The sequence below is a fragment of the Ambystoma mexicanum genome, chromosome 10 (assembly GCF_040938575.1).
Source record: "Ambystoma mexicanum isolate Mex_15411 chromosome 10, UKY_AmexF1_1, whole genome shotgun sequence".
Lineage (NCBI taxonomy): Eukaryota > Metazoa > Chordata > Amphibia > Caudata > Ambystomatidae > Ambystoma > Ambystoma mexicanum.
This window is the reverse complement of record NC_090932.1, coordinates 1,134,890,936-1,134,916,479: the sequence shown is the minus strand read 5'-3', so window position 1 is coordinate 1,134,916,479 and position 25,544 is coordinate 1,134,890,936. Positions and strand designations below refer to the sequence as shown.

General features: G+C 44.9%; 1 protein-coding gene across 1 annotated transcript in view; it reads left to right on the top strand.

Moving 5' to 3' along the window:
- Positions 1 to 23,050, top strand: part of VAMP5 (vesicle associated membrane protein 5) — a 63,827-nt gene extending 40,777 nt beyond the window's left edge. The window contains exons 2-3 of the mRNA XM_069619040.1: positions 18,414 to 18,551; positions 21,651 to 23,050. Coding sequence (XP_069475141.1) covers positions 18,414 to 18,551; positions 21,651 to 21,881 — 369 coding nt within the window. The 3' untranslated portion in view covers positions 21,882 to 23,050. The remainder of the gene's footprint in view (positions 1 to 18,413; positions 18,552 to 21,650) is intronic.
- Positions 23,051 to 25,544: the final 2,494 nt, after the last annotated feature.

Genomic DNA, 25,544 nt, shown 5'->3' with positions numbered 1-25,544 from the left:
AGTTAACCCATTCCACCATTCTTCGATACATTCTCTTCCCTCTCCATCCCCACATCACGGATGAGGCCGAGTCGTGGAGACGTCGCCGAGCTCCACCGCAAGGGAAGTGACTCATTCGTGCATTTTCCAGCATCCTCTAGACACCACTCGTGTCGCTTTCAATGGCTGATACGGTGGGTGGGCCGAAATGTCCCTGGATGCCGCCGTCTGAGTGCACTCCTAGGGGACAAATAAAACAATGGCTGTCCATGGTCTTCCGAGATTATAGTCAGTCTCCAGTGGTCTTGCGCCAATGATACTAGCTCGCAGCAGCAAAAGGAGAATGTAGCAGCGCAAAAACAAACTTCGTAGACAATTGTATTTCCGTTAAGCAATAGATTGAAAATCCAAATTCTGGATTCCACTTAAATGGACAAATCCCTATCCCGGTGCCAACCAGTAACAGCCCAGCAGCCTGAGTTCCGGGGGCTTTAAAAATGAATAAACATGTAAATAAAAAAAATAAAAACAGGGCTTGTGGCAACGTTACCGCGGTGTGGCTCACAGACACCAGCATTTATGTCACTACCACCGCAGCCCCATTGTCAGGGTGTTTTATGTCGAACATGTTCGCGATATTCAAAAGGGCACCTGGTTAATGCCTTGCTCTGCCCAGTGGGGTAACATCATCTAAAAATAACAAAAGTGAGCCAGGTCATGTGGATCTCACTGCTGATGGAACAACACACTCCTGAATCTGTCACACCTTGACTTGGTGGACACAGAATCAAGCACATACATTTTCGAAAGGACAATTCTGTAGAATGCAGTTTGGATTTAATTTGTTTGCAGTAAGTGTTTCAGATACACTTGAATTTCTAGAACATAGGATATTTCAACATTTATAAATGAACAAGGTGTAGTTACATGGAACAAATGTTGAATATTTGTGAAACATAGTTCTATTGCTTCTACATCCTCTATGGAATCCTTGGGAAGGAGACTAGAGAAGTTAGTGAGGTAGTAGCATGGTAATCAGCGTAATTGTGTAGGACACAATGTAGGGTTAAACAACAACAACACAAAAACAAGTCAACACGACAGTGTCTCGGCCAAGGGGTAAGCTGATTGAGCTTTGCTGGTGTAGGCCTTCATCAGGACGGGTTATTCGTGTGGGAAAAGTATCCTATGTGGTCGGATCTGGGGAGCACAGTGGCTCAATGCATCGAAGTGTCTATGTACACTGAGCGGGTTTCATTATCCATAGAATGGCCATTCCTATTGAACCTGTTGCTTGGAGAGAGTTCTAAGGGCAGGCGGCGTAATCAATACGGCTTAAATTCCAGAGAGAGACCATTGGGGTCATCACTTGCGTGATGGTTTAATAAAGACAGGACCGCTGTGTTAGCGGTTGTCGGCGGTCACGTAGCCTTCTACAGAATGGCTCACGATCAGAGAACTGTAGAAGGCTACGTGACCGCCGACAACCGCTACACAGTATTGATACTTCTCCCACACGAATATGTAGAAGCAATAGAACTATGTTTCACAAATATTCAACATTTGGTCCATGTAACTGAGGTACTACACCTTGTTAATTTATAAATGTTGAAATATCCTATGTTCTAGAAATTCAAGTGTATCTGAAACACTTACTGCAAACAAATTAAATCCAAACTGCAGTCTACAGAATTGTCTTTTCGAAAATGTATGTGCTTGATTCTGTGTCCACCAAGTCAAGGTGTGACGAATTCAGGAGTGTGTTGTTCTTCCATCAGCAGTGAGATCCACATGACCTGGCTCACTTTTGTTGTTTATATAGAACATGTTCGCGAACCAAGCACAATGTGCTCGTTACAGAAACGAGTTTTACAAAAAACTTTAAAAAAAAGCGCAGCCACCTTGTAAAATCGAAAGGACACCCCTTCAAAAGAGAAAGACCCACCCTCTTCACCGGCTCTGGATACAGGGATTGCATGTGTCCCGCAGCCAGAAAAATGAGAAAGCGATCAGGTATCAGTCAGAATCAAGGTAAGTAAAACAAGCATTGGCAATGCCATCAGTTTGGGCTTTTGTGTAGTCATGGGAAAGGCATTTGCTAGGCAGTGCCAAAGTGATAAACTGCCCATTGGCGGTAGCAGGTGAGAAAATGGTACGAGTACCTGGTCATTTAATAGCAGTGCCTGTCAAATGCCCAATATTTATACATAAGTCAAAATGGTTTTAACAGGACTTCAGTGAAGGACAAGCACAGTTTTCATAAATCAAGTGGCTGAAGGCAGACCTGGTTAAGACATTTGTATTACACCAGTAGCATGTTTACAGCTCCAAATAAGTAATTCACTATCAGAAGACTGCTTTAAAAAATACTGGCCGGTGCTTCGAGTACAAAGTTTGATGGTAAGACTTGGTAAAGTGAGCTCAAAGAGTACCCATGAGGCAGTGTGTTGGGTGGGGAGGGGCGGGAACTAGGTAGGAATGGCCATGTGGATTAGCATGGCAATGGGCAGTCAGTGGGTGGACAAATAACCAAACAACACCTAAAAGCTTTGTGTTCCTCCTCATATGACATTTTTCCCTAGCTGTACTCTAGTTTCGACTTATAGGTGGCGCAAGAGCCACCAATAGCCCAATCTAGAAAGGCTGCGTGTGAGGCAAAGGGGGCGCGAGACTTGGAAAGTGAGCAGCGTACAGAAAGCTAAGAGCATGGGCTTGTATCGGCAAGCACAAGCCACACTCTGAGTTTTTTGATTGGCTGCGGCACAGCAGCAGAGTGCTATTAAAAGATACCTTATTTGTTTTTGCTTTTCTGATTGGAAAGCCTTGTGCTCTCGAGTGAGTCACTATTGTGGTGTTATTTATAACAAAATAAATACTTACAATTGTAAAAAGTTGCATCATCGTTTTAATTATTATTTTTTAAATAAATATCTATGGTTTACAATAAACCTTTATACTGGCCATTCCATACGGAAACTTCAACACATTATCAAAAATAGACATTTAAACTTGCACCTAAAAGGACATGTACGATCCGAATAAAACGTACATCACCGAAAATCAATGATAAGAGGTCCCTGTTCAATATGCGAGCCTATAAAGTGTCTGAAAACAACTGCTAACAAAGCTCCCTGACCCAGTTTACAGATTCATATAACAGTGTTTACTTGTGCCCAATATTTCGATTTCTCCCTGGGTGGGAAAATCTGTTGAGCAGCACTGCAGATGTTGCAGTTCCTCAGTCCTGATTCTGCTGTGAATGAAGGAAGTGTGCTGCATGCCCCTTCCCCAGCCACTCCCCATCCTGACATGGTGCGCTGCTGAGTGTGGAGAGAGAAACAGGACTGAACACCACACATCTTCCTTCTTAAAGTTCAAAGAGAAAATTGAATATGGTTCAACACAACTTTGAACCTGGTACTCTTCTTTCTCCCCTGGGTCTCCTTGCCTGGGACGTTATGACTGCCATGAGTGGCATCGTCGGTGTCTAGTCTAGGGTTGAGCTGTTGATGTTGGTGTCATTCTTTTGTAGATCCGGTACTTTCTTCATAAGTATGATTCTCAGTCAGCCGGGCCGCATCTGCACTGTCTCTCTGTCCTATGCTTCCATCTCTTGGAATTAGCTACGCTTTCCAGATTCCACCTGCTGCTGTCCTCTACCCGAATTGATATTCTCCTGTTCTTACTACTCTGAGAGGTCTACTGTACCTAGATAGGACGTCCTTATTCTTGTGTGGCAGCTACATTTTAATGTCCTCTCCTGATTTTATCCAAAGAGGTCTGGCAGCATGTTTTTCGTCAGACATTTTATTCAACTTCCATTGCTTCTGCTTCAGGTGAAGCCTATTTTACTGATGCGAATGTTCTTTGGGTCCTTGGCAGTTGGCATCCACAGTGGATATAGGTGTGGTGTGGCCCATCCACCCCTCATAAGCCTTTCTGCAGTGGTGATATGATATGTAGTGCCATCTGGTTATGTGCTATGACATTTAGCAGCCTGTTTGACTTCCAAATCTTACGCAGCTGCTAACTGCACGCACTTGTTCACGACCCTGTTAGCACACTCCACTAACCCATTAGCTTGGCGATAATGAGAAAGCGGTTTCATGATGTTTGATGTTTGGCACGTCCTAGGCAAATTTGTTTGGTGTTGCCCGAGCTATACTGACAGCATTTGCAGAGGCACACAATACTCTTATATGGGGAGGGGCAATAAGAGGTAGGGTGCTTCATCAGAACAACTTCCCCAGGGAGGCTGCTCATCTCCACATCTGCAGGAACAACTGATAACTTCTGTCGGGCACTGTCAGCTGGTGGAAGTATAGACCACGCCACAAAAGGAGACTGGGCATCTGAGAACTGATACCCCATGCTGCTCACAGGCCCAGAGACAAGCTTCAGCATTTGTAAGACACTCTGAGCTTTGAGTGTGAATTTAGGTTGTAGTGACTCCTGATCCCTTGCACCAAGAAAGTAATGTTGAATCCTTGAACGTACCCCAGACGCAATGCAAGGGAATCCAGGTTCAATTATGGGTCTCTACTTTTACCTGGGCAATCACCTGGCCGGATCACACATCTGCATGTGCCATGACCACTCATAATCTGCTTCTGGAGGCCAGAAACCACAGTCACAGGTAGACCAGAGGCAAGGCCACCAGTAACCGCAAAGGAAAAGGGTGAATAACTTGTATAGCACCAGCAGTCTTCAGAGATGGCAACCCTAACTTTATAAGTCCAGCCCTAAGATGAATGGAGCCTTGTGCTCAATGTTCAATGCGCATGTAAAAGCGCATGGTGATGTGTACAGTTCACAAAGTACTTGTTAGGGAGCAGGACAAAGTTAGGGGAATAATTCTGAAGGGGTGAGATGGATTCCAAGCATCAGGTGAGGATCTGCAATGATGAACAAAGCTGTTCCCAACTTTCAGAAGGCTTTTGGGAGCGAATACTACCCAAGCCAAAGGAAAAGCCAAAAATAACCTTCAAAGCGATAAACAAAGGGACAAAGTAAGTGACTTTACTACTCACTGCCCGTAGTTCAGTTTTGGTCCAGACTTGGCAGGTCTAGAGGTGGTCATCAGAGTTACAAATTCCAGCCCTCGGTTCGGCTTCCAGATGCAAAGGTGCTGTGGGTGCGAATACATGTCCGCTATGGGACAGGAGCTGTAACTCTTGATTTGGATGAAGAATGAAGAAAACACATATCCAGCAGGTCTCAGGACATTGGAACGAACGCAGTAAAACTGCTTTCAGTGACCGTCACTATCGCACAGTGACGCCTGGGCACCCAACTCTCACGGTATGACAGTCTCCTGACCCAAAGGTGCTGGGATGACGAAATCCAGCAGAAGGGTGATTTATTGGATAGGCTAGGATTCCTCAAAGTCCCTAGTCGAAACTCAAAACTAAGACCCTCCTGCTTAGCAAACAAGGTTTGCGCTGGACAGTCCACTGGATGGCCTATGGTCACATCCGAACAGGCTCACCTGCAGGGTTACCAGGAGATGTCAAGAGTGACTGGTCCAACCATTGCAAGGATTTGAAGCATCTTCACAGGTCTTGTGCGATCAAGTGCAAAGCAGGGTTCCACCGGGACAACAACAGGATTTGCATGCCAGCCCTTTTCAGTGCATCTCAGGATCGTCCTTTGTTCTGCTCGACTCCTCAGGATGCTTGGTTCCTTCTGCAGGTCGGTTCTGACCTGTTGCCCATCTTATGGAATGAATGCAGGACCCCTTCTCTTATCCACAGTCAGGTGAGTGCTCACACTCACCCCACCAATGGCAAGATCTGCTCCATGCATGCACACCAGCAGTGGTCCAATCAGAGACCACTGGGGTTCTCACGCACGCAAGCACAACAAACATCCTGGCACTAGTAGTGTGTATTGGGACCAGGCAGTCCCAGTCCACTTCCTGGGTGCCTACGCAAGTGTCCTGCAGGGACCCGCAAAAGAACCAGCTTTCACAGGCAACTGCATGCCCAAATAAGGAAATCCCTGCCCTAGAAGTGCAAGGGGAAGGCCAAGGGACAAAATGGCCCAAGAAACAGACAGAAGACCTTGTGGCACGGCCATGTTAGACACTAGCCACAGTCAGGAGCCAGGCACAGTAAACATGGTAAGGCTCGGTAAAAAGACATACAAATGAATAAAAATGTGACTGTTGCCACAGTCTGTTCCATGGCACATTGTACAATCACAAGATATTCCTAAGGTACTTTGTGCAATGATAAAATGTTACCAAACCGCAGCAACAAAGTCGAAACAGGAAGAGAAACACAGTTTCTCAGTACTGAAATCCTAAAGGACGTGTCAGTTTCCCCATAACAATGAGCTTACGCCCAGTGGAGTGCTGCTGAAGGCTGTGCTCCACTGTAAAAAGTCAGGTTAGGATACAGAAACAAATGCAAACAGTTTGGGAGTCCCTAGACTATGGAGGAAACTTTATTTCAAGAGAAATCTTCTAAACACAGCCAATCAGTTGTCTCTGCTCAGTCGGGTAGAAAAATACACTGCAAAGTATCCAAGTATGCAGTCCGCATTGCCCTTTTTCAAAGCACAATTAATTGGATTGCAAAACGATAAACTGGGGGCAGTACCTAATAGCATGTTTGCAATTCAGCACAATAACTTCTGAATTATTCAGCCGGGTTAAAAAAAAGAATCTATTTAGTTTTATCTCAAGTTCCATACCTCACAAATACATTTTATTAAATAAATTACACTTTTAAATATGCGTCACCAAGTTTATTTTTTATTTTTTTTATTTTCACCAGAAATAATTAATAGATATAATTAATAGAGGGCGGACGAAGGGGCAGGCTTTCATACACAAGCCAGCTATACCTGAAAATTCAAAGTGCAGGCTTTGCAATGCAAAGTCCGAGGTCGCAGTGTACACACACTGCATTATGCAATTGCTACTGAGAATCGCATCAGCCTCATAGCAACCTCCTCATGTGCGTGACATAGAAGAGTTGGCATGTGGGCTATTTCAAATTCAAAATGTGCCATAGCGAAATCTGGAGATTTCCTGGTAGGCCTCTGCACCCTGGGCCTCTTTTGTGTGTTAACCTATTTTATTTGCAAATGTCTCATAGGAAAAGGGTTGCTGAAAATATAGGGCCACTTTATAATTTCCAGGGCCTCTTTTGACTCAAAACCAAACGTGTCAATGGTTTCTGTCCACTCATTTGGTTTGAATGCGTTGAATAGTTACCGCTTGCCCAGGCAAAGCAGCGGCTGGCATTCGTAGAGCTGCCGTCACCTCCAATGCCCACTTCACAATGAAGTACTATTTTATACACTGAGGCCGCCCAAGCCATGCAGCCAACCCGCGGATCACAATGCAAACCACGATGCCACACAAGTCGGTATTTGCAGCTGTGTGAAAACAGGCAGGCATGCAAAATCTGGCTCATAAATATTCATGAACTGCACCTCACTGTGCACTCCTATTTGTCATGCACAGGATTTGTATGCTACCCACAAGGCAAGGAACTGGTCGAAACGCTCCAGCGTGATCCAATTGGTGTCTGCATCCTGGCTGCAGATAGTTAATCCACACTGACCAACACAGGCAGAGTCCTCTTAACTCCAATCTACTGCGTTAAATAAGGTCTGTAGGGAAAAACCTATCAAGACTTTCAGTTGAGAAGGGCTCCTATCCTCAAGGGGGGCCCTCCATCAACTGCCCCAGTGTCAGCAGTCTTCTAATAAGGCAATATATTACTTTCTATATTACTTTCGTTCTGGAGCTTTAAATGGATCTTTGCAGCACCTGTGTTACATGCTGCATATACAGAAGTGTTATCTCGTTGCGATTTATAGCTATTCTGTGGGCACTTAGTGTTTCAGCTACCTGCTGACTGGCCGTCTCATGATAATCAGTGGCTATTAACCCCGGCTGTATGTATTAGCCTCCATTATAAATATATCACCCATGGGTTCCTTAGACCGCTTTCCGCTCTAAGCGAGCGGGGTTTCCCAACCATCAAGTTGAAATGGGCCCCCACGAGCCATGAAACATCTTCAGCTGGGTCTGGAAAAAGTGATCTTTTCAAACAGCCATGTCCTTCCAAGGGCTACTAGGACCGGACCAGTGTCAGCTGCATGCCCTCAGCCTGACATTTAACCGACAGCACCCCAGCCCTAGGCCCTTCGCAAAGGCACATGTCTTTTGGGAAGTCGTACTGCTATCGCTCCTCCTTACCACCACACATGCATATGTCGAGCTGTCTGCTTCTTCCTGTCCCATGATAGCCATTCTACATTTTAGCCCCTGCCCCTTTTTCACCCCTACATCAACTAATGGAAGGTTCTCTGGTGGGCTGTCACACACAGACAGATATCCTAATTTTGTGTCCCATGAGACAGACTATGTATAAGGAAAAGGTGGGTTTTTCTAACGAGTTCCTATGAGAGGCAGATAGGGCATGGGGTGTGGAGTCACGCATTGCTTAGTCTGTAGCCCTACATTCTTAGGCACATGCCTGTTGGGAAGTCGTTCAACTTCTGTTAAGGCTAATCCACTTAGCCGCGTCCCTCACCAAACTCTCAAAATGGATGGTGCTGTGGCCCTTGCCAAACATTTCACTCTCCACCCCTCCTTTCACCCAAAACCGCCAGCAAATCCTATCTGGCCTACACACACCCTTCCACCACTCACACTATTTCCACGTAGACAGACCTACCTATAATGAAATGGAGAGAATTTCCAAGAGGCGTGTCCCCGTCAGTGTGTGGTTCACAAATTCTTTCCACATATGTTGGACCTTCTTCAATTTTCCAGCTGAATATACCAACTCTCTAAGCACTGCAAGCACCCTTCGAAGTAAGCATTTCAAATAGACGCTGCTTCCCTGTATGTCTCTTCCTCATTGTCGTTTTTGTCAGGTCTAAGGGTTCCAAGACTTAGTTGGCTCCCACTTGGATGGTGTCAATGACCTCCTGCGACCACATTGTCACCCCTGAGATGTGCCCTACATGCTGCGGCATGACTCATCAAAGGTCTCCACAAATTTTACCACATCACCCCGATCCACATAGAACTGCACTGGCTCCAGCTGAAAGCATGTATCACCTTCAAATCCTGCTGAATCATCCACAAGGCTGTCGGTATCAAATTCCCGAACTACCTCATTGAGTAGCTTAGCATATCTGGAGGCCTACGATCCGCCAGAAACAAGGACACGTGCAGATCTGAACTCTGCCAGTGTAATAATGAAAGAACCAGAATACGTGCCTTTTATGTCTATGCCGCCAGTGTCTGGAACCTCCAACACATAAACAGCAGACTCACACTCTTGCATCTAAATTCCAGTAAGGCAGTCAAGACCCTCCTCTTTAAAGATAGGATCCTCTCTGACTCCTAGGTCCACACACTCTTCACACCCACCTAAACTGGGAGTGGGTGATCTGCCCCTCCCCTCCACCCCCCCTGTTTCCTCCAATGGCTGCTTGTAGATCCCTTGCTGCCAAATTTCCCATCCCCGCCCTCCCCGCTTCCTTCATCATGTACTTCCACCTATGACCTCTAAAGAGGTCTTTTGCTTCCCAAAGCTAGTTCCACACTCAATAAATACAGTAATAATAATAGTTGGTCAAACCCAACAGCATATCCAGAAATGAAGGCTTACTCTGAGTATATTGATGACAGTCATGAGAAATATTCATGATTCAACATAGGTGCATCATCACAACACATGAGAGCAAAGGAAATCCACAACAAAATCCATAAGATAAAATACCTGTACAGACCTGAGACTAGCAGGGTGAGACAGGGTAGCATTGCCGGAGTGGCCAATCTACCAACCATTCACACCTGGCAATTCCTGTAGCTCACTCACCACTGCAGGAGCCCAGTATGCAAGACACTGATGTGAGGGAGAGCGGAGTGATGCACAGCCAAACTGCTGGCATGTCCAAAGTGCCAGACTGGGCTTGCCATGTATACTTCCACGCACGTGTTCAGTGATGCAGGCTACACTTCACCACACTAATAAATGAGGGAGAGCTCCCATAAACAGATGGAAGCATCCAGTCACTTACAGAGTGTGACTCATTTATGAATCTACAGCACTAGAGAAGCCACAAGCTCGCAAATCCTCTGTGAGGCTCATATGATACTGCAAAGTGCACACTAGTTGCTTACTGCGAACCCCAGGGCAATGCCACTTTTCAAGCATGTTCATCTATGTCTAAGTGAGGCACAGCGCACACAAAGACATAGGTGCCTTTCATTCAAGACTCTGTCACCTGGCATTGATTGGCACTCTATTGGGTGAGACTCATAAAGGTAGGGCCCAGCTGAACCAGGGCCGCTGCAACAAGATAAGAAGGCAGAGTATTAACAAATCCAGCCTGTGCCTGTAATGCATCCTAAAGCTAGGCCGCTTGCACAAGCTCACTGAAATGCATGCCGCAGGGATGGAAGCAGGGGTTTCAATACCTAGAAGCTGCGGTAGTTAATTCAATGGCCTGAATGCAATCACGGAATCACAATGCTCCCACATCAAAACAATTGCAATGTGGTGACTATTGTGGTTAAACCTTCCGTTGTGAGGAAGGGGTCCCCCACAATAGTCGCAACATCGAAAGCGAGATATGTGGACATTGAAATAACTTTGCTAAGGTATGTTGCTTTGGTGCTAACAGCTTCCAAGCTAGAGAGACCACATCCTGTCACTGAAAAATACAACAAGAAGTGTTGCAACCTTTATAGGATCTGCGCCCAGGCTGGAAGACAATCATCAACCTTTGCATGCCCATCCTGGCCCTCATCCACACTGGGATGTCAGTCAACATGATGGGTCACTCCCAGTTTGCCTCTCTGAAGCACAAGACCAAGATAATATCCAATATGGTGAGGATATATATGAGTACGCAGGGAGAACACCAATGCCCTTGCTTTGCGTAGACTCCACATACATCGAACACAACAATCCGATTATTGAAAGCCCTTGCTTGGAGTAGCCTGCACACATATAAAACATGACAATCTATACATTGACAGCAAGATCCACATGACATCAGCTGATACTGCCACTCATCAGCTGTAATACAGAATATACACTTCACCTGCAGCCCCTATAAGGAGCAACCAAATTATCCTCTGCAGGACGTCGACAACCTCTTCCAGGTTATTGGCAGTTTGACGAGCCATAAAGGATGCTTGTACATTTACAATACTGTAAAGCCTGTTGCTTTCAAACACCAAAGTATCCCATTCCTCCTGTACGCCAAGGTTAAAACGAAACTCCTGAAGTTGGAAAGAGCAAACTTTGAGAGAGTTCAGGGGCCACTCCTATGGCTATCACCTATCATAGTGGCCAAGAAGCCAAAACAGAGAGTCCAAGTGCGCAACTGTGTCGACTTGTATCTCCTAAACAAGGCTGCAATGTGCAAAAGACACTAGAGCCCAACCCTCACACACTCATTGCAGATATTCAAGGAGTTTACCAAGTGTCTCAAAATTAAATCTCAGTGCTGGCTTTCACCAGATCCTGTTGCACAATGTCTCGGGATATATACCTATTTGTCATTACACATCGCCCTTCATAGATACAAGAGTCTCAGTTTCACCTGTCCTCAGTCGCACACATTTTACAGGACACAACCCGGGGAGTGATTGCCAACATTCTGGCAGCTGTCACCATAACTAATGATATCCTCATCTTTGTACAGTCGCTTGCAGAGCCCCACCCACCACCCCCACCTGACAGTGATCCTGCAATGCCCGAGACACCAAGGCCTCACCTTGAGCAAAATGTGTGAGCTGATAAGAAAACATTGAAATTCTTTGGCTATGTCAGCAGGAGGGGTAACAGATCTCCACTTTTACCCCCGAGGTGGACAACATCAAATCCACCCCACCACCTCAGAATCAATTACAGATGAGAAGCTTCTTGAGCATGGCCAACTACTACTACCATAGGCTACTTTGATCTGATTCAACAAACAGAATTAGTGGTCAACACCAGACCTCATAGACTGGGCGCAATGCTGACACAGAGGAGCCCTGCAGAAGTCGCCCCTTTGGCATATTCAAGCAAAGTTCTCACCCACCCCAGAATCCAGGTATTTGTAAATTAATCAAAATGTAGTCCCCATCATGTTGGGGTGCCAGCACTCCCAGGTCTACATCTATATTCACCCGTTCAAAATAACCATCAACCATAAGCCCCCGGTGCCCACATTCTATGGGCCTGACCTTTGCCCACCACCCAAAATTGAAAACGAGCCATATACGTGGCAGGAATATAATTTCTAAATCAATTCCCAACCTGGAGTTGGCAATTCCTTGGGCATCCTGTTGCTCACCCCCTAACAGCAACAGCACAAGTAGAGGAAGCTGCCCTCCAACTAGAAAGGTATATCAACCTCATAGTCACAAGCGCCATTCCAAAAGCTCTCTCAATTGAAGAAATCCTGACTGCATCGGCAGTGGACAAGTGTTTGTGTGTCATAAAGCAAGTGTTATCCACCGGCAAGTGGAAGGGATTCCTGAAGGCTCACCACCTTTGCACATAAATATCCATAGTTGAAAACATATTCTTGATCCCAGGCGAACTCTCCGAAACTGGGGCTAGCAGCCCCTTGAGATTTTTGTTCATGTTGGACCCTGCTTCACTCATACCTAGATTTTTCCAGTTGGCCCACGTGGACCACCAAGGTAAAGAAAGACAAAGGCTTGCCTAAGGGAAATAGAATGGTTACCACACATCGAACAGGCAGCGGAGTGGTCATTGGGAGGCTTCATCCCCTGCCACACCCTCTCCAGCCCTGCACCAATCCAAGAGGAGAACACTGCTGTCTTTGGGTCTCTGCCAATAGGACACTCATATAAGATAAGCTCTCCTGCTAACCAGAGGTAGAAAATGTTAAGTCCACATCAGCCACGCCAGTCATACCAAAGTTGGTGAAAATATTTGCCACTTAAGGGCTGCCAAAATCGATAAAGACCTACAACCGGCCACTGTTCAAGAGCAAGGACCTGCATTAATTCATTGACTCTCTAAACATCCAACATAAGTGCATCACCCCATGTTGGCCACAAGCCCACAGTGACACCGGAAGATTCATGGGCACCATCATCAAGGTACTGAGGGTCACTGTAGACCAACAGACTGACAAGGAAAGAGCTTCCTTTCAGTTTTGAAGGGAGTACCTAATTACTCCCCACTCATCAACCGGTATTGCTCCAGCTACACTGCTCATTGCCCACCCCCCTTGCAAGGATACCCACTCTTCCTCCCTGGAGCCCTCCAATGTATGATAGCGCAGACACATCCAGGCGTCACAGTGAGCATAACAAAAAGGAGAGCCAGTGACGACATGTAGCATCAGCATTCCTGAAAGTGAAAGGCACCGATTTTTTGAAAAATCTTAGAGCCTTGGGGAAATTCAATATGCCTTTCACATCGACACACGTTAGGTGACTGCCAAGAAAGGCACAATGGTCACCACATGACTAGGGTCGTCCATAACAGCTAGGAATTGTCGCTTTTCAAGCCCCTGACACATGAAGCCAGTGAAGTGCTACCATCTGTTCCAAGCGATGGAGGAAACATGTGAATTAAAATGGTAACTCAGGATAGGTCGAAGGTGAACTGATAGAGTACCCAGATAACAAAGAGAGTCTGGCTGATACTCAGCAAACAACGACCAACACTGAGATGGACTCAACTTACAGCACCGCCTCGACATCCACATACCTAGCAAAGGGTACCAAGTAGATTGATTGGCTTTGAAGTTGAAAAACCACAAAGACTGGAAACGGGGACTTTAGGGAGCGTCTATGTTCCAAATTCTACTGTGGTGGGAAGGGGTATGAGGGAGAGCGGAGTGGCAGGCAGGTAGCTGGATTGCTGTCATGCCTTATGTGTCAGTCCAGGCTTGTCATCCATGCACACATGCAGCAAGGCGGGTTACGCAGCCCTGCGCTAACAAATAGCAAGCGCTGCCACGCACGTGTGGAAAGATTACGATCACAAATTGTGCCTTGTTCATTTATTTACAAGGGGCTACATGAGCCACAGGAAAGCTTGTTGTAACAACAGGCAATATATCACAACACAAACCCTCACATGGATTACTGCAGGTGGCGACACTGAGAAACACAACAGAGTACTTGTCTTTACCAATATATCTATATGCTTTATTCAAAAGATCTTTCAAAACTATGACAATACATCCATAATTAATTAAAAAAATATATAGTTTTATATTACAGGTGGCTACACTAGATGGTGACACAAAGAAGAGAATTTAAATGAACTGATGTGTTAATGAAATTAAGAGACACATTGTCTTAGATTTGCTTTTGGATACCGTGAGATTAGGACATTATGACCTTAGTATTACTAAAATATGTCGCTAACTTACTTTCGCTTCCTCTGAAGAAGTTCCTACAGTATAGAGAGTAGAGATACAGGAACGAAACATGTTGGGTATTCTTTAAGGCTACAATGAGTATCCACATATTAGGTGATTCTTCACTCGAGCGCCATTTTCAGTTTTTTGATCTGTGAATCCTATTCTGTTTATGCCGATAAACCAAGATTATATTTTTGTTGTGGATGAGATTAGCCCATCTAAGCTGATATGAAACTCTGAAAAATGTGCATATTGCTAACGAATGAACATTGTTCTCTTGTTTGGATCCACATTTTTTATGATACACTTGTCACTTTAAATGTATTTTTCCTCACAGAAACATGTAATTGATTGTGGATGTATTTTAATAGTTTTGATAGATCTTTTGATAAGGTATATAGATATGTTGGTAAAGACAAGTGCTCTGTTGTGTCTCGAAGTGTCGCCATCTGCAGTAAACAATGTCAGAGTTTTTGTTGTAATATATTGGTTGAATAGCCTAGGGGTAGCCCCCACATATGTCCCTGAGCGTCTCACTTTTGAGTGTCATTGTAACAAAAGACAGCACCTTTCCCCTCTCTCCATGGCTGGAAACGAAGCGAGAGGACCTGCCTCTGCTTTATGATAACTCGTTGGAGAAACAATGTCAGGGTAAAGAGCTGCTGTTTGGCCCCTACCTGTATAATTCTATTACAGAAAGGAAGTGGAGTCTGCTGAGGTGTCCAAAGGTGGTTCCAGCGCCCCCAAGCAAGTTTCTGGGTGACATGTTTATCTGCTCCCAAGGACAGAGCTAGGAGTAGTAGCGGGGGCGACCTCACCCCTGTGTGCCTCCTTCAGAACCCAGTGCTACCCCTGCCCTACTGAGCAAGGGGACTGGCCTGCTGATTTGATGACCAAGCTCAGCTTCGGAAAGTCAAATGCCAAGCACATTTTTTAAAGCTCACCTCCCTTGCAAAAACACGTCTGACTCCCACTCGTTTCTGCAACCTCCAAAGTAAGGAAGGCCAAACTGCAATGCAAGGCCCAACCAGGGCCATGTCCGGGGGTTGTCTCTCCTGCTGGGCCCCCTGAGCTCGGAGGGGCACACTGATATTTTTAGTCTATCTATAGGGGGTACGGGCAGCCAGACCAGAGGCTAGCTGGATCACGGACTAGAAAACGAATTGCTGATACAATGCTGTAAAATAAGTTAAAAAATAGGCAAGACTAAGCCCCAGTAGGCAGTCAAGGGAGACCAATGCTAGTCAGAAACAGGCGACTCACATAGCTCTTCCTGGGACGACAAAGGTTTGGCAATATCGCCACTTAGAAAGAAAGTAGGCCACACTCACCCTGTTTTTGATTATCATGCATCTATAAGGATCTCCTAAATCCTACCTGCTTGGTTTCGTCTGTGATTTGGGTGCTTTGCAAGCCGGGTTTGTGAAACTGAACATTATTTTATCTCTGGAAACCAAAACATTCATAGATAATCCTACCTTGCTTCACAGCCAGGGCTGGGAAGAGATGTGCTCAGAGGCCTACATTGCAGATCAGATATGAACTCCGGCTTTACCACTTCACAACATTGTGTAATTCTGCACTAATCGCGCAACCTCACTGTAGCTTAGTTACCAAAATTGGGTTTCCCTAAAATGATGCAGTCAACAGTGTCAACTGATAGCCAAAAGCCTCACTAATGGTTACATGCACAATATTTTTGCTCCACATATCATAATAATGGTGGCTGTTTCTAAATTTCATATATTGTCTGTCGTCTCTTGGCTTAGTCGTGGTGAAACCAGATATGAAAACCAATTATTACCTTTTGGGATTACTGGGAATGTGTACCCCCTAATCACACTGTTTTGCAATAGACATTTTATATATATAATCAGAGGGTACGTTCTGTGATCCAGCACTAAGGTCTCCATTATCATGCAAGGACCTTAATACAAATGATATTCTGTTATCAACCTCTACTCAATAACCTGCTTGTTTTAATTGATTACAAACTCCTTAATTTATGATTTCTTTTAAAAATACTTATATAAATAAGTTATTTAAAAGATAACGCAACTGATTTACATATTATGTCCAACTACTCACAATATTCATCCCTCTACAACGTGGTTTGATCTCATTCTTTAGTTGAGAATGTTATGATCAGAAACCTGTACACATTTTCACAGCTGTAAACCACACAGTACATTTAATGTATTTTTGCATTTAAATCCTACAATGCATACTGCACTTAATATAATTGATTCTTCTAATTTCTTGAGCCTTACATGTATTCATGCCTCTTCCTACATGTTTCTCTCCTCGTATGTACTGAATACTGGAAATTCTTCAGGGGGATCCGAGGAGTCATTTTTGCACATCCTCCAATCTGTCGATCACAACTATATTCTATGCACGGGTTGAAATATAATTTGCTGTAGTACTTGCATACTATGTTTTTATATGTAGCTTCAAATTTGCCTCGTGTGGAAAAGTGACAGGGTCTTCTTCACATCCAAATCTTCTATATGTTCAATGAATTACCTTAAATGCAGAGAAAATGAATTAAACAGAGACAGGGCCCCTGCATTCCCGACATTGGCATAATTGTAGAACATTGAATCAGGAAATGTGAACCTCAAGATAATGGTAAGAATAGGCAACAGACAGGGTGTTGTACTTGGTCGTAGAACTTTTGGGCCCTGCAGGGTAATCACAGGAATTTTTCTCTTGACGGAATTGGTATCCCTTAAGAAAGAAAATGACAGGAGACCTAATATCTTTAAAAATGAACACGTAAATCATTACATCAATGTTATGCAATATTAAATGGGGCAAATCACAACAAAGAAGTTAGAAGGTAATGGTTTCCATAATTAAACATTTACATGGGAATAGTATATTGTAGTTCTTGCTGCACCACTGTTCAAATCTAGTGAAGTAGGGAAGGGGTTCTATATTGCTAAACTGCAATGCATTCAAGGTCATTTATTGACCCTTTAAGGATTGATTTGAAGAAGACCATTCTTCACAACATTCAGGCAACCACTCAGGCCCACACCAAATAAATTGTCTGTAGACAGCTAGATGGATAGACAAGCCTATGAGCTAATTAAAGATTGCCAGTTTATTTGTGAGGTGCCTGTGCTGTCCCAACACGTCTGATATTATGCTCAGTGTCTTGTGAATCTGTCCTGCTCTCGCTCGTCCAGGTAGCCCAATTGTTAAACTCTTTCAGTAAATAGCAGGGTCTGATAGATGAGAGAGGCTCTCAACACTTTCATGACCAGTGACGAGTTTTGTTTCTGGTGGGCGATTAATTGTTATATGAGAGCTGCAGAGCAATTAAAGTAAATTGCAATGTATAGGAGAGGGGATGTGTTCAACAGAGGAACATAGACGTGGATCATTCACTTACAACAATAGAACTGGGTGAGAATGGTCTGCACAGTAAGGTCTGTAACCTTTGGTTCATCCAGTGTTTTGGACTTCAACTACCATCAGCCCTAACCAGCATAGTCAATGGTGTGGGATCATGGGAGTTGTAGTTCAAAACATCTGAAGAGTCCCTGCTCCTAAACATACTTTAATTTTAGATATTTGAAGGAGGTTTGTGTGTCGCCAAGGCACCTGGCTGCAGAATTGATGCAGTACATAGCTGTTCACGAGGTCTATATACTGTGTTCGGATGGTTCCTTTTTTTAGAATACGTTATTGAGAGAAAGTACTGTTTTTATCATTCTAATGTGTTTTAATGTGTAATGCCCAAATAATGTTTTCCTCTAATTAAAACTAAAGGCTTTTCTAATGTTCTTTCATATTGTTGCTGTTGAATGAATGGACACCAATACGTATATGGGCTGCTATATAGAGTTAACCATCCCCTTGGTAGAGGCTCTCCCTAGCATTCTACGTCTGCACACACTTCCGGGCTGAAGTAATGGCAGTGAAAAAGTGAGAACAAGCCTGTCTTCTGGTCCTTTCAGGAGGCTAGAATGGTTGGTCTTGGTGTGCAGGTGACATGGTTGCTTCAGTGCTCCTACCTCATTGTCTTCCTTGTCTCCTCATCACAGGCGGACAAGAGGCTGAAGGACCTCGAGAACGACGCGGCAGAGATTACGGGGATACTGTCTGAAAATGTCAACAAGGTGATTGAGCGGGAAGGCAAGCTGGCCGACCTGGACGTGCGAGGGCAAGAGCTGGTTGACATGGTACGATTCAAGAAAGTTCTAGACCTCACAAACAAGTGTTGTTTTCTGACGGGCGCTACAGAGAATATATGCTGAGCTTTTATGTGATCAGAATAGAGGCCCAGAAGGGGACAAAGTGGGGAAGGTAAGGGGAGGGGGACCAGTTATGACCTTTCCGACTGAGGAGACAGTTTTTGTGTCAAACCCACATAGTAGCTTCCCTTCCAGGATCTCAGAGTGGGCAACCTGCAAGACTCTATTATGCTGCTCGCATAGACTCAGAGGCTGCTTCAAAGCTTTGAGTGAAAGGGAGCGCGGAGTGGGCTTGGATAACACTAGATGGGCAATGAAGCATCAGGAGATTTGCCAAGGACAACCCATGTATTGTGCTGTTATTTTGCTTGTTCTATTCTATTCTATATATTTTTTCTAGAGCACCTGACACCCGTAGGCCTCAGGGCGCTGACAAGACAAACAGGAAAAAAACATGTTAAAAGGATACTAGGAACAATCAAGCGAATTCATCTCTACCTTTGTCAAAAAGAAAAGTCTTCATTGATTTTTTTTAACTGAGCCAGGGACGAATTGTCCTTAGTGGAGAAGGGAGGGCGTTCCATATCAAAGGATCCCAAGCATCAAAGCCAGGGCCTCCCATTTTTCTTTTAAAGAGAATCACGAAGAGATCAGGAGGGCGGCTTTGTTAGATCGCAAAATGCATTTAACAGGTGCCTTCTTAATGCGTGGGCGGAAGAATGCTGGGGCGTTTTGTAGAATAGATGGATGAATGCTGGGTTCTTCATAGCGATTAGGGAGAAGAGAAGAGAAGAGAAGAGAAGAGAAGAGAAGAGAAGAGAAGAGAAGAGAAGAGAAGAGAAGAGAAGAGAAGAGAAGAGAAGAGAAGAGAAGAGAAGGCATACTTTCAGAAGCAAGGCAGTAAATGTTACATTGGTTGAATAACGTGAAATACTCACGACATCTCCATAAGAAAGTTAGTTTAATGGCAAAGCAAAAGTACTACAGTTACCTACAGTATTTAAGAGAGAAATCTGTATGGCAAAGCACAGGTTTATAGTCTTTGCATCGAATGCCAAAGCATCGAATGCCTTACCATAGAAAAAAAGCATTGAAAAAAAGCATCGAATGCATTCTTTTTTTCATTTTTTTAATGGGGGCCCACTTTTTTAACCTCAAAAACCTATAATAATTAAAATAAACCCTTTACCATTGAAAAAAATGCATTCAATGCTTTTTTTCGATGCATTCTTTTCTATGGTAAGGCATTCGATGCAAAGACTAGATACCCAAAGGCCAACTACATTTTGCTGTCATCTAAAATGTTATTGTTCCAAATTCACTGCAGTTGTACATTAGTTTACACTGCACACTAATTATTACAATCGCGGAATAGTTTTAATTATTATTTACGCTTCATATTTTTCCCTCTGCAGCACTGTGTTGATTGGAAAGTGTGGCCTCGTCAGTTTAGCGTAGCATTTCCAATGCAGACTTTGGATGCATTGAGTATCAGACAATGTCAGCAGTTTATATGTTGTACAGAGTGTTTATTAGAATCTGACTTAACACCTGGCCACATCGGCAGCTGAGAAAGATATGGCTAGGCACGTCCAATGTTCACATGTCAGACTTTGCCTTTGCCATGATTTCTTCAGCAGAACCACTAAGGAGCATGGCACAAGCATTGGACATGTGGACAGTGTATTCTCACACTTTCAGAATACACACACTGCCTAAAGGAAAAGCATATCACAAGGATGTCTGTGCTGCCCTTTTAAATTGATTAATTGAATGGTCAGTCATCCAAAGCGCACACAACACTACCAGTGTGGAAATAGAGGGCAAGGCATTAGAAACAAGTATATGTTCGGGGAATAATATGGGCAGGAGGCATCCCACAAGGATGTACAGTATTGACCAGCCCATACACAGACTGCATCCATGTTACTTCCTGTGGTGTTATTGGGATTAAAGGTCTTGGGATGTCACCGGGGAGGAGGGTAAAAGGCCACCTAATGTCGCTTCTGCTACCTCTGCATTTTGGTGAATTCACTTCCCTGACCTTTGGTGCTGTGAGGTGGCCTTATTGTGGTGTAAAGTGCTAAACAAGCAATCAACATAACGTTATGTTGTCTCCTTTCCACTGCCCCTACCTCTCACTCCCCACTCTTACTTTTCCTAATAGTGTTCTCCCGAATCTGGCTGCTTTTAAATAGCATTGGCAAGTGTACAGCTTTATACAGGCAATAAACATAATATGATATTTGACCTATAGTAATCAATCCTTTAGTGCACCAATGCAAAGGTTCTTATTTTCAATGTAGTTTGCCATTAGTATAGCCCTAGAAGCCAGAAGGAGGGGTCATTATTGTGGGATAACTCCCCGCTCCCAAGTTATGGCCAGAGCTATGACAAGGCCCATAAATTGGGAATCGGTCATTATGCCAGGTGATAATGACTCCTCCAGAGGGTATTAGCACATAGTGCCAGTAGCAATCGAGTTGCTGTGAAGTAAAACATGTCAGTTTATAAATGAGTAAAGAACACAAAATGAGTTAGTAAATTAAATGGTCTTTCACTTTATAATATTTAAATAACTAGGTTGTCTTAAAGTACAGCATTTTAACTGTATACTTGGTTGAACAGTTGTAGCATGAGTTTTGAGTGCAACGTTAAAATTAACAGTTCCTCTTTACAAAAGCGAAAGCATTGTTCCTTGTCTTATCTTTCACTTTGTTGTGCTAAAGAATGGTGATTTCTTTTGTTGAAAAACACATTGCTGGGAAGTTGCATCCTTGTTTCAGAAATGCTTCTGTTGTTTCCCTGGCTGCTTCTGAAGGCAGAACTTGACAAATGCAGTCAATATCGCTAGTTATTGATTGCATTCTGACCTTTCTGATTGGCTGAGAGGCGGTCAGTGATCACTTTCACGTGCTAACGGGGCTGATCCTTCTTATGCCATACACCTGGATTAATCAGACAACACCTGGGAGTGGCGATGTTGTAGGGAACACTGTAAGATAGTTGTACGAATGAAATATTATTATGTTGGATATTTTAATGATTCTATTCATCCGCCTCTTCTACTCCCTTTTTCTTTAACAGAGCAAAGTATTCCACAAGACAGCCAGGACTGTGGAGCGGAAGACACGATGGAGCAACATCAAGTTTAAGATCATCATTGCCGCAGCCGTGACCCTATTCATCCTCATTCTCATTTTGGTTCTGTACTTCTCGCTCGCAGGGGGTTCGCAGGAGGGAAGCAACCCCCCTCCAGAAAGGTCTTCCAATGCAGTGAGTGAGAACTCGGGGAACACCAATCCACCCGGGCAGTGACGGAACCAACAGTAAGAATTGTGAGGTTTGATGCACGATGCAAACCCGGAAGTCAATGCTGGCCTAGGACTGTTCTACCACTGAGTGTAGACCTCTTCAAAGAATTGGCAACACCCAGAAAAGGCCCATACCATGACTGTATCATGAGCAGAGAAGGGTCCATCATCGGACTGTGCTGGCACAGGTGAAAGACTGTGCAAGATTCAGAGAATGGACCGTACACAGCGGCATCACCTGCTGCGGAAGGTTCCACCACCAGACTGTACCACTTGCTGAAAGAGGGTCCATTGCCAACCTCACGCCTGGCTAAATGCTTTCTCAAAGACTGTACATCACTCGCAGAAGGGCACCCACCCAGACATACAGAAGAGGGGGTCCATCATCAGGCCCTGATGGGACATGAGAAGTGTCCGTCCAATGACTGTGTAACACCCTGGGAAGGGCCCTTACCTATCCTCTCCCACCTCCAAACGACAGGCCATTCATCAAGGCTCAGCCCCATTTGAAGTACCTTTTCATCACACCAAGAAGGACCCTTTACCCAGATTGTGCCACCTGCAAAGTGATGGTCCATGTGATGTGCCTCTCTGTAGGGAGCATCACAGCCTGTGCCCACCCCCCTCCCCCCACCACACGTTGACTACTTCCAGTCCTGCAGCCCACAGACGAACCCCCCCACAATAAAAGTGCTTTTTACGTCTCGGGGAGGGGTCTGCCTCCCGCACGTGCCTCACTGCCCTGTCACCAAAATCTGCAGAATAATGTCTAGACGGTGGAAGGGTCCATTCCAAGCCTGTTCCAGCTGCAGGTGAAGGCCCCATACCCAGTAGGTCCCACCTGCATAGGAAGACCACCTCGCGAACATTTGCTGGGGAAGGAGCTGTCCTGGTGCTCTATGAGATCTATTGAGTAAGGGGTGCAGGGTGGGGACGATGGACAGGAGATTTCCACTTCTGACTGCCTCCTAATGTTTCTGGCAGCTCTGTAATTTAGGCACATTTGCCTTGTCTAGCAGTCAGCTGGCGAGCCCGCCCACCCCCCATCTCACGCAGGAACAATGGCAAGACCTTGGTCAACCGAGCCGTCTTTAGACTGTAACCATTCACAGCCTTTACCGAAGGATTGTTTTGAACAATGTAGCTTTCGAAAATAAAAACTTTATTTACAAAGCTCTTAAACACAGTGATGTGTTAAAGGAACTCCGAGTTGTGGGGTGGAGGGTAAACATGAAGTCGGGATGTTTATAGAAGAAAGGGACCTGTTACCCCTCTGCTGACCTCTGTGAGCCCAAGTCTCTGCTGCCTCCCAGGTGTCTCCATTTAGAACCAGGCCTGGAGCTCAGGCTGTGCCCTCCGAGTGCGAATGGGAGATTTTGCCCCAGCAGATTTAGTCAACAGAATTCATTGAGTGTTCCTTAACGGATTTTGCCAAAAATATAAATGGGGGTGGGTTTGGGCTAATAATTAATGTAGGGGGACAAAGAGAGGGGACACAGACTTCTCCTCTGCATATGTTTGCGGCAAAAACAACCGTAAAAAAAGAAATTGATTACATGTACCGCGTTGAAGCATGGCACCATTGTGATGATGTGGTTTGTCAATGGTTTGTCATTGGGGGTGGGGGTGCATATATATATATATATATATATATAGAGAGAGAGAGAGAGAGAGAGAGAGAGAGAGAGAGAGAGAGAGAGAGAAAAGAGAGAAAGAAAAAGCAAAAGCTGCTGAAAGCGGCAAGACCGCATTCCTAGGACAGAGCTGCCCAAAAAAAGGATCAGAAAGGTCAGAGGTGACGCGTTTCGCACTTCAAGAGTGCATATATATATGTATACATGTATACCTATCTGTCGATCCATCTCTGTTTATCTCTATGTCTCTATAGCTGTAACTATATAGTCTACATAGCTGTCGGTCTGCCTGTCTATTTAACTATGTATCTATACCCCGTAGCGCAAAAGAGACAGATGGATTGCAATGCAATGTTGTTCTATGCTTTCTTGAACTGTGCACGTGTTACTAATGAGTCATGAAAGTGGAAGGTGAAGGCCATGTGGTCTCCCTACACACAAGCACATGAGGAATGCGCAAAGCATCTGCCCAAGAAGCCCTAACGCCCCGAGTAGACCTCTCCTGTACGATGGCCGGAAGGTGCATCTAATGTAGCTCACAGGCTTCAGTGATTGCATTCCTAATCCACTTACTAAGAGCGGTGATCGAGGGCTTCAAATCCCTCATGCAAAACAAAAAGATGATCACACTTTCATGTGTTCTCTGTTTCCCCATAAATCAGGACTGTCTGCCTGTCACCTAGCGAGGGAAAGTCCCCCGAGGAGCCAGAGTGCCATTGAGAAGGAAAAGCTGGCAAAACATCCTCCTGTGCCAAGCTGACATTGGTGCACACCTTGGACAAGAACGCAAGGTCAACCAAGAGAGCAAGGGCCTTGGGAAGGATGCTCAAATATTACCAAGCCTGCCGAAGTAAGTAGATCTTTCCCCAACAACAACGTCAGCTGCAAAGGTCTAGCGACCAAGGGCAGGTTCCGTGGTGGATGGCACATTTTACAAGGTAGATTCAAGAAAGTGATCGCCTTCATCATTCCGGAAACTGCTGATTCAACTGAGCCCAAGTTACCCCAAGGAAGATGCAGAGCACATGCTGCTGCCCACTACATCCTCCAGGTAGAAACATCCAAACCCTTCCTGAATCCTCCCCAAGAGAAAATCCAGGATGACTAATGGCGGGAGGACAATGCGTAACGCTTCCTGGAACTGCATCAGCTCTGAAAAGAGACCCAATGTCTTCCATAAGGCTGTCTGATGGATTGACATCTGGCGATCTGAAGAGTATCATCAACCTCCTGAGAGAAAACCGCTTTTCACCCTCCAAACCCCCAATCTGTGTGTGGCTAGAGTGTGGAGAGAAGGAGCTGGAAAGGCCAGGAGGGAGGGACAATCTCAAAAAACCACACAGGAGCCACCACTCCTCTAAAGAAGAGGAAACCAAGGACATATTGGCCACTGAGGAGCCGCAAATGTGATTTCCTCCCACTCCATTCACAATTCGGTCAACACACTTGGGATGAGGCAGATGGGAGAAAAAGTGAACATGAGGACCCTGGGCCATAGAAGAGACTAGACATCCGCCCCACGTGCCAAGTGATCTGTTGCTGAGAACAGTAAAAGGGGAGTCAACCTTTCTGCAAAGATGGCGATAAAGGGAAACCCGAATCTTCCTATGCTCACCTGGAAATGTTTTTCTCGAGGCAGAAATCCATGGATGAGGGAAAAAGCAGACTGAGGTTGTCTGCAGCAATATTGACAATCCCCAGAATGTGAACTGCCAGCAAGAAAAAGGCTTGGAATTCTGCCCACTGCATCAGGTGATCTGCCAGAATAGCAAGGGGGTGTACAATGACGCCTCCCCATTTGTTCAGTCTACTTAATCTTAGTCCATGGTGCTGTCGCTTCTGTACAACACTGCATGGCCAGGCAACCTGCTCTGGACGTGAAAGTGGAGCCTGTAAGATAGCACAGTGCTATGTCCAATTGTAAAACTGCTTGCTCTGGCTGGATTCCAATTTACCCTGTGCTGAGAAAGTATGCAGGATTGGTCCCCAACCTAGTCTGCTGACATCCAGAATGAATGCCTCAAAATGTTCGA